We start from the raw sequence: 14,940 nt of genomic DNA, 5'->3' as shown, positions 1-14,940 counted from the left end.
TTAATCAAAACGATAAATTATTTTATGTACAAGCAGGATGTAATATAACCACTACGAACAGGTTATGCAGACATTATGGATGCCTTGTTGTGAATGATTACCGGTGCTACATGTCATAGTCTAACATCGCAGAAAGATTGGACTGCTGATCAATTGTGATCAATTTCAACATCATCTATCAAATAAGGTGACCAGATATCATCAATTTCCGGGGGACATAAGTTCCCTGGATTTCATGCCCCGTCCCCGGTCTAAAAGTGTCCTAGGAACGTCCTTGAATTTGTAGAAAGGCGCAGAGTAATTACGTCCGTAGAAAGAGCTTTAACTTAAGCTTTGACTATTTTTCAGAGAAACTTAGGGTAGTGTAGGGTAACTCGTGTCCCTGGATTTCCTGGCAAAAATGTGGTCATCTTAAGTTAATTACAATATTTAAACTGTTAAATTTGTGGTATGCTCATTGGAGCTTTGAAACATCTCTGCTCAGACTACTTAATTCATTGTTACAGTATATAACTTTGAATAACATATTAAACCCCACCCCGTTATCTTCATCATAGCGATCAAAATCAAAATCTGTTTAAAAACAAACTGCAGCTTAACCTCTGCAAAAGTCCTTTATATGAAGCTGTTGCTAGGATCAAAGCATCAGGCCTGCTACTTATTACACATTTATCGTCATGTTTACAATGGGACACTTGACCGTGCAAAATCCATCACTTTTTGTCCTCAATAAAGTAATAATGCGATGTGAACACCATTTTCACAGGTCATTAAATTCTCACTATTTTCTTCCTATAAATAGTAACAGTCTCCATTGCTTGTGACTTGATGTATTATTGAAAGCAGACTGTGATAGTGGTTTTATTGTTGAGTTATATAAACATTTCAACATTTAATTTCTGGCCATAAATCTTCCCAGGATTATAAATTTATTACACATGATCTTCTTCTGACCAGAATTCAGTTTATTATAAATGGGACAGTGGAAATATTTCAAAATGCTGATTCAGTTTTTTACAATGAAACACTTGACCATGGAAAATCCATCACTTTTCTGTCCTCAATAAAGTAATAATGCGATGTGAACACCTTTTCACAGGCCATTAAATTCTCACTATTTTTTTCCTATAAATAGTAACAGTCTCCATTGCTTGTGACTAGATGTATTATTGAAAGCAGACTGTGATAGTGGTTTTATTGTTGAGTTATATAAACACTTCAACATTAATTTCTGGCCATAAATCTTCCCAATTATTAATTTATTACACATCTTCTGCTGATCAGAGTTCAGTTTATTGTAAATGGGACACTGGGGAAATGTTTCAAAATGCTGATCGCAACATAATTAAGAAACTTCTGTAGAGAGAGTTCATTTCCTACAACAGTATAGGATAGCCACCGTTAATCTCATTATTTGAGACTCTTGTAGGTTATATTGCTTTCTCCCTCAGAATTCTTATGACAGATTTAGAGTAAAAACGATTTTCAAAATTAATTTAAGCAGGAATCGACACAAGCCAGTAAAGGCAGACATGATCCTTGTAAATGTAAGCTTTCTCTTTTTCAATGTCAGCAATATTTGGAAGATTATTTTTAACGTACATTGTAATATTGGAAATATATGTATATATATTGCCCTAATTTTCCTCGTTCTCTCTACAGCTTTTAATCTGGGATCCATCCTGAAGAATGAGACCGAATTCAGAGAATTCTTAAAGAATAATTTATCCATGTCAGATTCAGACGCAGACCAAATTATCAACCATCAAATGAATACACCAGAGGTAAGGATATACAAGTAGCAATGCTTGGACCCACTGGAGGTGCAAGCGGGTGCCAACGAGCTAGGTCCTGACCTTACGGGTATATTAAATAGTATAGATTGATTTGCGACCATGAATATGATTCCGGTAGCACAGGACCCACTTGAGGTGGGTGCTAGCTTACTAGGTAATTACAGGCATTGTACAGATTGATGTAGGACCACAGATATGTTACTGATAGCACATGGCCCACTGGAGGTGCAGGTGGGTGCTAGCTTACTAGGTAATTACAGGCATAGTACAGATTGATGTAGGACCACAGATATGTTACTGATAGCACATGGCCCACTGGAGGTGCAGGTGGGTGCTAGCTTACTAGGTAATTACAGGCATTGTACAGATTGATGTAGGACCACGGATATGTTACTGGTAGCACATGGCCCACTGGAGGGGCAGGTGGGTGCCAACTAGCTAGCTAATTTACGGGCATATAAATAATATAGATTGCTTTAGGGCCTTTGACTTAACAGCTGTTTGAAGATGGTTTTACATTGCACTATACTGTAGATACCTTATGAATGTGAACTATAGTAAACATACATAAAGATAAAGTGGGCAGTGGTAGAGGCAAGTGGTGATACGGTTGAGTGCTTTTGATAAATTAGGCCGCTCCATTATTTCAATTCTAGTAAAGATACTTTTATTGCGAGCTTTGTAATTGTTAGGAGAATTTTTGCTTCTCTCAGTTTCCTAGTTTCATTTATGATAGTGCACCCTTAGGAATCTATGCAAAAGCAAGAAATAAAAGTTAAAAAAAGAAAAGAGAAAAGGAACCATAAGCATTTTACCACATACAGTAGTTAAATTGTTTGTTCTGTACAGCATTTTTGGGTTTTCCCCCCCTTTTAGTTGTATTTGCATAACTTCAATGAGTTAATTAACTATGATTGGTTGCTCATTTGCATAACTTCAATGAGTTAATTAATATGATAGGTTTCTCATCATCGTTGCATCATACAGCCACTTGAGTGAGTAGATTTTATGCAGTAAAATGAAAGTGTTTTAATTGGGAGAGAAGATAGTTTTGCACACTCCAAAATACACAACAAACAATACAAAACTAAAGACCTTAAGCACCCTCACTTTTAATCAATGATATCAAAATGAGGTTTCACCAAGTTTGTGATGTGTAAATAATGTCGAAAGTACAGTGAAAACTGATTTACGCCATTAAGTTTAATTGGTTGTACCTGTAGATGGGTGAAATTAACTCTCTATCTGACTGTTTTGAAGGACAGAATCCTGTTTACACACACGTACAAGTGTTGTTAATTACATATTGCACTATACTGGCGTATGCAAATTAATAATGTTGCACCCTAGGCAGATCACATGAACTGAAACATTGTAATTGTTCCTACCTAACGTTGCTTGTAAAAATTTGCATACATGTATCATCTTATGGGGATCCAAGTTAGAAAAGATATTGAAATCATCAGCAATATATATGAACAATTTTTCTCTGAGTCATTTTATATCTTAGTAGTTGTTGAGGTCAGAGGTCAAGGATATCAAGATAATTTGTTTGAAAAAGAAGATTCCAACGTCTCCCATGCGCCAGCCGAAAATAATAAACTACAGTATATAGGGTTCCTTTCTTCAAAGTGCAATAGAGTCACAATAGTTTGCTTGACAATGAGAAGTCGATATTTGAAATCATGCAAGTTTGAAAAAGGACGGTTTCAACTTTGAAGAAGTCATAGTACTTTTAGAAGTGTAGTACTGTAAAAGGAAGATTTTTTTTTCTTATGCAAATTATGCTGTTCTCAAGGTCTTTTGAATAAATCATATTTAGGTATTTATAAAGCTAAAAAGCTTCTTAATTTATTAATTAAATGTGCATATAAAACAAAGTCCATTAGAAATACTTTACTGTAGACAGACATTTCCAAACATACTGTATATATAGTAGGGTTTGATATTCTTGATGTAATCAAACTTGGATTCTCATAATTTCCTAATTTTATATATTTGAGAACTTGTAACTGGTGAAAGTGCACGGTGGTGTAATTTACGACATTCTCTGTAAATCATGTCTAGGTCAAAGTTTGTGGTGACATAATATCTTCCATATATATATATACATAGATCTGTGTGTCTTTTGTTGTTGTTGTGCAAATGGTATTCTCAGTGTGGTTTCAGTTATGCTAAAAGGATACTGTATGAATAAATAATGATATACTATTAAGGACATTCTAGTAATAATAAATGCAAAGTGGGAATTCAAAATTACGCTAATGTACTGTAAGTCTATAATACCTGCATAGTTAAGCAGAATCTGAAGGAATGTAGCCAATAGATTGTGACTCGGCAGATACTGTTTCCTCATTATCGTAAATAAAAAGGAGATAAAGTTTGTCGGATTTGACTTGGATCATATTGCACAATTTAATATTCCTTCAAATATAACAAAGATATATAATTTTTATTGACATATTGGACACAGCTTTCAGCTACTTTGGGATCCTAAACTGATGTTGATTCATTTTGTCTTCTCGTCTGTCATGTTCATGTTGATAATATTTACATACAATGTCTATATTGTAATTCATTAAGTACACATGTTGTAACATTGATTGTAACCAGATTGTATAGGCTGTTAGCCTACTAATTCATATTACATGCCAAATACATAGACATTTAATCATAGGGAGGGGTTTGTAGCAGACGATCTTTCAGCTGTATACGGACCAGGCATGTATGCTAATATTACAATACATTCAACTAAACAAACACATAGTGTGAACAGTTTTCTCATTACGGCAAGTGAAACCCCCTCTACGGGGATTAGAGCAGTCAGTTCTTTTGTGTGGTACTTTAGTAGGGCCAAAACAATTGGCATCATCCCATTGTGGTGGATGCCAGCATGCATGTCCCGGCTCAGCCTAAACTCTTCAAGAGGTATCTATTGATCCACTAACCAACAAGTTACATACCTGGATAGTTCTAGATTTGTGAAAGTTGTTGTGGTTCAATACAGTATATATATTCTAATCCATGTTAAAATGTTCATTAAGTTTTAAGCAGTATACAGTTTGTACATACTGTATTTCGAACCATGAACCAAAGAATTAGATTTAAAACAACATAAATACAGTTTAATAGTTTATAACGGACCTGATGTTTACATCAGCAGCATCTTCTTCCATATGGTACTGAGAATGCACTCAATGTTGTCCATGGAACTGTAAGTTAGATGATACTAAAGTCTATATGATGTAACATAAACTAGATTGATGACTAATCTGCCATCCTGTAGTACATTAGAAGTTCAATAAACATGTGTACTCTCTACCATATGGTTCTGAGCATGCATGCACTTGTAGTTCATTGTACAAGTTTAACGACACTAAAGTCTATAAACAGACACCAAGATTGATGAAGTAACGGTAGAATATATTAAACAATATACACATGCGGGAATTGCTTCTAACATAGTGAAGATTTGCTGAAACCCTTTGATAGTCATAACTGCAGGCAGCGAGCTGTATGTCTACCCAGCTCAGTTTTTGAAAGTTTGTACCCATCTACAGGAATGGCTTATGAATTGAACCAGACATTTGAATTATGAAATAGACTACCTGTAACTCTCAAAGTTGTTCCCAGCATGCAGCTGAAATTTTTTTGATGAGCGTGTGTGCAATTATGAATCTTCAAGGATCGACGTAAGAGTATGAAATGGAAAAATGATGGCCATGTGACCATGTCTTACAGAATTACAAATAATGAGAAAGACGGTAGTCAGTACAGCTTACGTATATAAGGTGCGTCAGACATGTGCAAGTCTTCATTAGTTGAGTTGTTCTGAAGTGGATATTTAAAGAGCAAAGACATTTTTTGTTTTTTTAGATTCAGTAATATATGTTAGAGTAATATGAAATTAGGATGCAAGTTTATTTTGTCTAAGTTGAGGATCTATTGAGATGTTTGTAATGGATGCCTGTCCATTCAATGCATCTCTTTTCTGCCCATTAGAGGAAGCAAAGTCCAATAGTTTTAAGGGAGCTACTGAAAATGAGACCATTCATTTTACTTTTAGAACTCATGTTCCTCTTTGGGTAAATGAATTTTGAGCAACTTTTACAAACTTACAGTAGGTTAGAGAAGTAACATCGTTTGCATATGAAAATATTTTCATTCTTCATCCGCCTTCATTCCCCTCCACTCACCATCCTCTTCTCTCAGTTTACCTCCCTCCCTCCTCCCTCCCTTCTCCCCTCTCTTCTCCCATCTCCCTTCTCTCTCTCTCCACTCTCCCTCTCTTCTCTCCCCCTCTCTTCTCTCTCCCCCTCTCTTCTCTCTCCCCGCTTTCCCTCTCTTCCTCCTTTCCCCCCCTCTCACCCTCCTCTCTCCCCTCTCCTCCTCCTCTCTCCCCTCTCCTCCTCCTCCTCTCTCCCCTCTCCCTCTCCCCCTCCTCTCACCCCCATCTCTCACCCCTCTCTCTCCTCTCTCCCCTTTCCTCCCTCCCCCTTTCTTCCCTCCCACCTTCCCCCTCCTCTCACCCCTCTCCTCTCATCCCTTCCCTCCCTCCCCTATCTTTCCTCCCACCTTCCCCCTCTCTCCCACGTCTCCCCATTCCCTCCCCTTTCCCCCTCCCTCCCACCCCATCTCTCCCTCCTCTCTCCTCTCATCCCTTCCCTCCCTCCCCTATCTTTCCTCCCACCTTCCACCTCTCTCCCACCTCTCTCCCACCTCTCCCACCTCTCTCCCTTCCCTCCAATCTCCCCCTCCCTCCCACCCCCTCTCTTCTCTCCCACAGGTCTTCCCCCTCCTCTCACCCGTCTCCTCTCTCCCCTTTCCTCCCTCCCCTTATCTTCCCTCCCACCTTCCCCTTTCTCTCCCCCCTTCCCTCCCCTCTCCCCCTCCTTCCCACCCCCTCTCTCCCTCCTCTCTCCTCCTTCCCTTGTCTTCATTCATTGTTCTGTCACTGCTGTAGGGTACATTCATTCTACAAGATGATAAATGATGCCTGTTTTAATCCCCCGTCTGTTTCCATGCTACAGGTTTATAAGATACTGTACGGGTCTGAACCGAGGAATGTATCCGAGGATGACGGTAGCACTCACAACTACACAGATTACCAAGAGTTCATCAACAGACGATTTGGCGGCCTCAATCACGGGGCCCTGTACAGACACGAATCTAAGAGCAGTATTTACAGTGTAACGGGGGTCCTTGGCATACTGTCCGGGACCCCAGTAGGTGGGCCACAATCTGGATCATCCGAAGGGGAAGACAGTCTCTCAGAAGGGCTCGTCAACAGCTTTGAGGTAAGTATAGTAGTAGCAGATGGGGTGTTTACAGGGGTAGATCTGTCATTGCATATTGAAGAATATGTCTGTTAATGCCTATTGACCTGTGAAAGGATGGCTTTTGGCAGAAGTTTAGTCTTGATATGTAATAATTTGAGAAGACGGAAAAATTTGTGGGTAATATTTCTATTGCTAAATATATATTCTAAATTTATCAAGATATATATTCATATTAAATAAGACATGTGGGAATGATCCTTTATGGCTAACTTGACGATGAATGTGGTGCTTCAGTGCAGACTAAACTCATAATGTAAATCCATTTTTCCTTATGAATTCTACTAAACTCAACCAGAACTAGTTTTTTTTAAAACTTAATATGGACAATAAAACTAGTCCTGGATGACATTCAAACACCATTTGTCCATTTCAAGTTTGAAATGGATTGTAAACATGTCATTTGATGAGATCATAAATAATTAAAAATAAACTGTGAGCAAACTGCTTATCCACTAGAGAGCCTGTGTAAGAGAATGTGTAATGTAACGAGATCATAAATAGTTAGATGTTTTCTTCTTTAAGGTTTGTGTTGCATCTGAGTAACTGAACTAATGGTCTGTGTATTTATAGACTTAACAGGCCAGTCACTTCAATTGATGAACCTCCCTTGTCTAAAAAGCTCATTTCTGGAAAGCAAAATTTGTATAGAAATACAGCCTGGACTTGTAGCAGTGTATTGAATTTTTTTTTAATAACATCTACAACTTAAAAAACTTAAATTCCTATAGATACTGTATATTAATATCATACATGAATAGATATTACATATAATAAAGTGAACTCCATAAGACGTTGTGCTGTGGACATTCTGACTATTAGATCCTGTGATGATGGTTAAATTTTCCAAGGTACTAAAAGCCCTGATAAGCTTGTTAGTTCGAAACTAACTGAAGAGATAGTACCTCCAAGATATATATACATATAGATATGTATAGTGCAGTTTTATCTGCAGTTGTTTACCTACATTTGATTAGCCTGTTTAAAATACCCTAAAGTTTACACAATTTGACCTCAAGTGTAGTTAAAAGTAAACCTTCTTAAGTGAGCAGTTAATTGAAGTTAAGCTCTCTCAAGGGATAAGAGTTGATAATTTGATATAACTCTTGTTTTCCCATCCAGGACCATCTTCTTGGCCTTTAGTGGTTTTTGTTTTGTTTGTTTCTTTGGGTTTTAGGCTTAATAAATATTCTCTGTTTGAGGAGGAGCCCATTTTGGTTGAATCCTTGGATACAAATACAGGTTGATTCATTAATATTCAAACCAAAGCCTCAATTTAAGCCGGGTTGTTTGTGAGTTTGTCTCTTTTCAGAGGAGTCTGTGTAGATCTACTCTAGGAATGATCAATAAATAAAGGAGTCTTATCTCTGTATGCCTCAGTTGAAGGGGAAGTAAAAGCTAAAATTTTGTCCGTTGCTCAAAGTTGGTTAAATTTAGCTTGAAATTAGTTTCAGTAAGTTGAAGAGATTTGTACATGTCAGTGTCAGAGTGTCCACTATATTGTGTTTTTTTTTGCTAATAAAGATGATATTGTAGTATATTATAGTCTGTCATCATATATAGCTACACAAACTACATATTTTGTGTAATTTGTATTAGTTTTCTTACTTGAACTAAAAGCCATGGTGAATTCTTTATTTCTACTAGTTTTCTTACTTGAACTAAAAGCCATGGTGAAATTCTTATTCTAAAAAAAGAGCAGGAAGATATACTTTCACATTGCTGCATCCAGTCCCTACTTCTTTTGCAAAAACATACATGGTTGTGTTGTCACGGTTACTCAAAGAAGATGTACATTGAAGAAGATGTACTATGAATAATGCATCGCTGTTAATTTGCATACTGGCGTCTTTCTGAGAGAGGGAGAGAGCGCGATAGAGAGAGAGATGCAGTAATACAATTAATCAACATTTAGGTACACTAGCTGTTACAAGCAATGTGCAACTACTTGGTACTGAATAACGCACGAGAAATTATGAGAACGATGAACGTAGTTATCTTCACATGTAAGCCCCTGGGCATCTTGGGTGCTAATGTGTGTGTGTAAGATGTGTGAATGAGCTTTGTCCGTGCACGAAATGATGGCAAGAGAAATATTGACTGATGTTGGCAAAGTCACTAGAGGTCATAGAAGTCATGTACAGTAGGGAAAAAAAAATAATCAGCAAAAATATTCCTATATTGGTTATCAACCACAAATGCGTGGCTGTGCGAGTAGAGCTGCCAATTCGAGGCCTAAGAGAAATGTTAAGATGTCAATAAACTTTAATAGCAACTGTTTGCTAAATAGTTTTGGTTCATTAGTTTCTCCATCTGTTACTCAAATGCAGCAATGCTATAAAATGGGCAAGTTAGTTATTCCGTCCTTCTCAAATTCATTTCACATGAATTACCAATTTAAAGGAAATAGCACGATCATTTTGAAAACGTTTTCCTAATTCGAAAGGTTGTGTTTAGAACAGTGTCGTCTCTGCAACTTTGTTGTACGAACAGTTGGAATGTTGACTACTCATTCATTCATTCACATTCATCTTCAAAGAAGGTTGGAACTGACTGACATTTACAAAACCCATCAAACAGTTACTTTAAAGATATATGATTTCTTTTCTCCCATGGATAGATACTGCCAAAAGTAACAATTCCTATTCCACTACATACTTTCCATGGCAGCAAATGTTGTCCAGAACTTGCAAAGAATCCACACACATTGTTCATTCCTAATACTAATCTTCTTTGTATTTATGTGATCCTCAAAATTAGTTCACGATTCTTCCCCTCCCCTCCCCTCCCCTGCCCTTCCTGAGGGTGAAATTTGCCTTGAATATTTGTTAGCCAATAAACCAATATATCGTACTACTGCCTTACTGTAGGTCTACAACATGTTCAGTTTACTGTAGGAATTTAGCAAAACCTGTGTCAACATTCTATTGTGAATTGGCATCATGGATGCAGCCCTGTTTGTTCAGTGCAGACAGTACAGATAGGCAAAGTAAGTAAAATCTCATTAGTGAGCCAGTGTTGTTGGCAGAGTGAGTCAAATAGTTGTAATCCGTATGCACAGTAAGAATGGAATTGATTGAGCCCTGTAACAGGAGTAGAGGGGGATGGCTCCATGTTTCCCCCCATAGAGACCCTTGGATATTGTTGTGTGTCTGTCAGTCAAGTACAATGTTAATTTGTCCCTTACATGCCCCCTCTTCCACCCTCCATATCCCCTTCCCCCCTCCCCTTTGCTTCAAATTTCCTCCATCCTCTTTCCCCCTTCCCCTCTCCCATTGAACGTTTCCTATTCTCCTTTCTCATTCCCCTCTGCTTCACTTTTGTTTCTTCTATAAACTATAATTGGTGGATCCACTAATCGATGAGTTGTAACATGTATATAACTAGATTGTAATAGACTGTTCTTCTAGTAATTCATAAATCATTATTTCTTTCTCGCCTGTGCCTTATCCTACTCCTCCCTCCCCCTCCCCTATCCCCCCACCTTTGTATTCAGTCCAGTTTACGTGGACTATCATTCTCTATTCTCCCCTCTGCCTTATCCTTTCCCCTCCCTCCCCCTCCCCCTCCCCTATCCTCCCACCTTTGCATTCAGTCCAGTTTACATGGACTATAAATTGATGTTTTCTGAGCTATATCTGACAGTCATTCATCTCAGATAATCTGAGATAATCTCGATTGTTTGATATTAAATCACGATTAGGCTGAGCAGCATGCTGCATTTTTGTTTTTACTGAACCATTAACTCTAATACTAATAATGCAAGTAACTACACTATTGATGCAGAATTTTCTCCTGATGGAAAGAGAAGGCCGATTTCTGAATCTGTTTCTATATTCTTCTGCTCAGCACGCTTTACGAACCAGGATACCAAATATCGATTAATGAATGACAGACTATAATGTCTTACAGATACAATGCAGTGGTTTTTGTTAAGGACTTGCCAATAAATAATTATTAAACTTGTTCGTGTGTCATCAACGAGGCAAGAATAAATTGTCAAAATATTGATGATCGATGCGAGTGAGCAATAAAAACCGAACCGTTTGAAAGGGATTCTGGGTTAAGAGTCTGGAAATGCAGACTCTTGTGAGATATAAGGAAGGGTGAAGATGTAGTTTATTAATTCATATCTCTCAACTAGGACTGAGTTATGAAACTGTATGTCAAGAAGAGTACAATATGCTCTATACAATTTACTTCTTTATGGGAGGATTCTTTGTTCAGCGCTGAGACTCTCTGCAAAGTGCATTTTACAATCATTTTTTCAGTTTATGATTATATTATCCCCCAAACTGAATTCATATCCTAGCCTTCATAGGATATTAAGCTCTTCACATTTTTTTAGTAATAAGACTACACTTTTTTTCTTTTTCATTCTTTACAGGACTCCTTGTTCAGCCCAGAGACTCTACAAGATGTCTTGTGCAATGAAGAGACCGTTCATGATTTATACAACTCCGACAACCAGACTGATTTTAATACCTCGGTGAGCGGTTTTACGTCATCTAGTCACACCTGGATGTGAGACATTTGAGCAAACACTCTTAATGAGTTAGTGCTATATCAACATAAAACCTTCTCCTGATATTACCAAAGCTAAAAGATACAAAATGGAGCAAATGTAAAATATTTAGTAAGAAATGTACCCCCCCCCCAAGTTGATAGAAAATACAACCTTGAAATTTGTTTGAGGTATGACTTATATATGCACAGATGGTTCTCTTAATGGTTGAAAGAGCATAGCGTGAGAATCTGTCTGCAAGTTTTCTGAAGTAGCTAACTGAATGAATTTATTTATAGAACGTGAGATGTTTCATTTCCATGCAGTGGAAAAGTTTGGACCAGATAGAAACTGTATTTAAAAGTCGGGATGTCTGTTAAACTATACCTACTTGGGTTAATAATAGATTCCTCATGAACAGCCTCGTTTAGGAATGTTAAAACAAGAATGCTAAGGTTGTGGGGAGACAGGTAAGTTAGGAAACCAAAAATGGTCAACTTTGGAATGTTAATTTATTATGAATTTTCAAAATGAAAATTTGCTATTTCTGAAAGATTAAAAACAGCATTTACTGTGTATGGTAAAGTTGTATTCTTACAAATAACATCACAATATATGTTAAGCCGTTTTTGGTGAGCTTTGTACTATCTGTAATATTTTTAAAATTATTTAAAGGTTGTGGGGGGGGGGGGGGGTTGGGGTGAGGGGGGGTTGTCTTGATGATCTCTTTGCTTTGCATATCAAAGTAATCAGAAATTCGATTGAACCTCTTGAAGGCCCTTTTGTATGGTCGTTAAATATATCACAATAAACTGAGTGAAAATAAAATCAGCATTGAACTGTGCTGAGATTTACATTCATTTATATTACATGTATATTACATGTATATAACATATATATTACATGTATATTACATACATGTATATTACATCCATGTATATTACATCCATGTATATTACATCCATGTATATTACATATATATTACATGTATATTACATGTATATAACATATATATTACATGTATATTACATACATGTATATTACATGTATATTACATACATGTATATTACATACATGTATATTACATACATGTATATTACATATATGTATATTACATACATGTATATTACATATATATTACATGTATATTACATACATGTATATTACAGAAGAGTGACAAACTATTTAATTAATGCCTTATATAGGAACAGGATCAGAAAGGAAACAAGTCTTTATGTAATTGTCTGTATCATGTTTTGTTTGTGTTTTTTCAAATTTTATGATTCCTTGAAATTCTTATAATGTTAGAGAAGTTTCAATAACATTTTTTTTTGGCTGACAGACATCAAAATGTGAACCTGGTAAAACAAAATGAAAGCTGTTCACTTAATATAAGAATACTCAAGATATTCCTTTCAGAATAAATAAAAATATGATTAGTGGGGGATGAATGTTTTTCAAATGGTTTTGCAAAGGTTTATGCATATTCATGATAATTATTCCTATGCATATTCATTGCAGAGGAGCTTTGCAGATGCTACTTGCAACAGGGAGGACTCTTATGATATCTTTGAGAGCCTCTCAAATGAACTTCATGATCAAATCGATACAGGAAAAGTTCTTGACTTGGTGAGTATCGAAGTGTTTGCTTTTATTCTGGAATTTAGGCCAAATTGATTCATGTGATCAATTCACTAATATCAGAGACCAGTTAAGAACTTACCAAGTAATATGATTTATGACCAAAGTTAACAGGGCCTTACCTTTTAATCCTAGCAGGATCTTCTTCAGATGTTAACTGAAACAAAAACAAATTAAGACACATTAAGAGACATAGAGGGACAGACAGTTAGAATTAGACATATTAGCAATGAGGATAGGGGAGGGGGGGGGGGGAAAGGGTAAGGCAGAGGAAAGAATAGAGAATGATAGTCCATGTAAACTGGACTGAATGCAAAGGTGGGGGGGGGGTAAGGGGAGGGGGAGGTAGGGAAAAGGAAGGAAACCTGTGAAAGAGTATAGAAAGGATGAGAGTGCTGGAGTATGAAGGGAGATGGGGAAATCCAACATTAGGGGGGGGGGAGTAAGTTTAGCCATTCCCTTCGTGAATGTTGAGACCATGTGGTTGAATAGTGCAATGGCGTTGGATCCCCCCTCCCCCAAACAATAAAAATTTGTTAAGTTGAAGCATGTACAACATGTTGAAGGATTTACAGAAAATGGACAATGCATTAGTAACATATATAACATGCACAACAATATAGAAGTTTTTATGACTCTGTTCCTTACAACACAAGTGGTTTGATTACCGCTTGCCAGCCGGTACTAAAATTTGATTGCCTCCTCTTATTGATTTGTTTTTCAGTTGAATATTACCGATGAAGAATTGTCAAGGATGAAGAATATGACCGCTGCTCTGATGGATGAGGTACATATATTTTAGTCACCTGTTTATTATGTAGTCAATGTAGCAGCAGCATTCACTAATGAAAGACTTTAATGTGCCGTTATCCCGTGGGTGAGGAAAATGACGTCCATCTTGGACCTTCATACCTGTCGTGCATGCTGCACAGCGTACATAAAATCCCAACACTATGAAATGTGGCACGAGATAATCTGATCCTGTCAGCATTTTAATTTCTGACATAACTGTGGTGTTGCTAGGGAATGATAGTTTTTGGAGTCCTTACCCAAATGAAGTTGAAATGAGAGCATTGCATAAAAAACGGCTACAGTCGGGATACTGACAGGAAGTAGAAAATGTATCACAGAGAATATGACTAATTGACAGGAAACGATAGGTTAGGAACAATGGATATAGATATAAAGTGAGTTTGTTGTGAGAACAGTTTAGTGGTTCAAGGTTACATGGTGTAGGTCAGCTATTGAGTAAATTGTGGGTCAAGTATATCATTAAATTGAAGTAAATCATTTAAATTTGAAGTAAATCATTAAATTTGAATGAAATCAATAAATTTTCTTTTCTGTCTCCTTTGTGTTTGGACAGACACCTCTCTTTACAGTAATCAGTATGGAAAACTAGTGTGACATTTCTTACTTGCAATCTAGTTGGTTTTGTTGTTGAGTGTGTACAAAGTCTCATTAAATCACAGCAGCTGGAAGGCTGGCTGATTGTAGAGTAAGGGTGGCTGTGCCTTGTATGCTAGGTTAACAAACTCTTGTTTGACATGGAAAAATATGGTAGGGGTTTTTCATGCCAAGCTGCCGACACAGTGCGTCATTACAGACAGGATACGGTCAGGAAGTGAATGTTGGCAGTAGAAACATAGAGAGAACGAGCAAT

The 14,940-nt window shown here is 37.0% G+C and overlaps 1 protein-coding gene across 4 annotated transcripts in view; it reads left to right on the top strand.

The window, feature by feature from the left end:
• LOC139963359 (ATP-binding cassette sub-family A member 2-like) overlaps positions 1–14,940 on the top strand; it is an 84,782-nt gene that overhangs the window by 20,438 nt on the left and 49,404 nt on the right. For all 4 annotated transcript variants that reach the window (XM_071964030.1, XM_071964029.1, XM_071964028.1 and 1 more), the window contains exons 6-10: positions 1,663–1,784; positions 6,827–7,093; positions 11,520–11,621; positions 13,158–13,265; positions 14,002–14,064. In XM_071964030.1, coding sequence (XP_071820131.1) covers positions 1,663–1,784; positions 6,827–7,093; positions 11,520–11,621; positions 13,158–13,265; positions 14,002–14,064 — 662 coding nt within the window. The remainder of the gene's footprint in view (positions 1–1,662; positions 1,785–6,826; positions 7,094–11,519; positions 11,622–13,157; positions 13,266–14,001; positions 14,065–14,940) is intronic.

Source organism: Apostichopus japonicus, chromosome 22 (assembly GCF_037975245.1).
Source record: "Apostichopus japonicus isolate 1M-3 chromosome 22, ASM3797524v1, whole genome shotgun sequence".
NCBI lineage: Eukaryota > Metazoa > Echinodermata > Holothuroidea > Aspidochirotida > Stichopodidae > Apostichopus > Apostichopus japonicus.
This window is presented reverse-complemented; position numbering and strand designations above follow the sequence as displayed.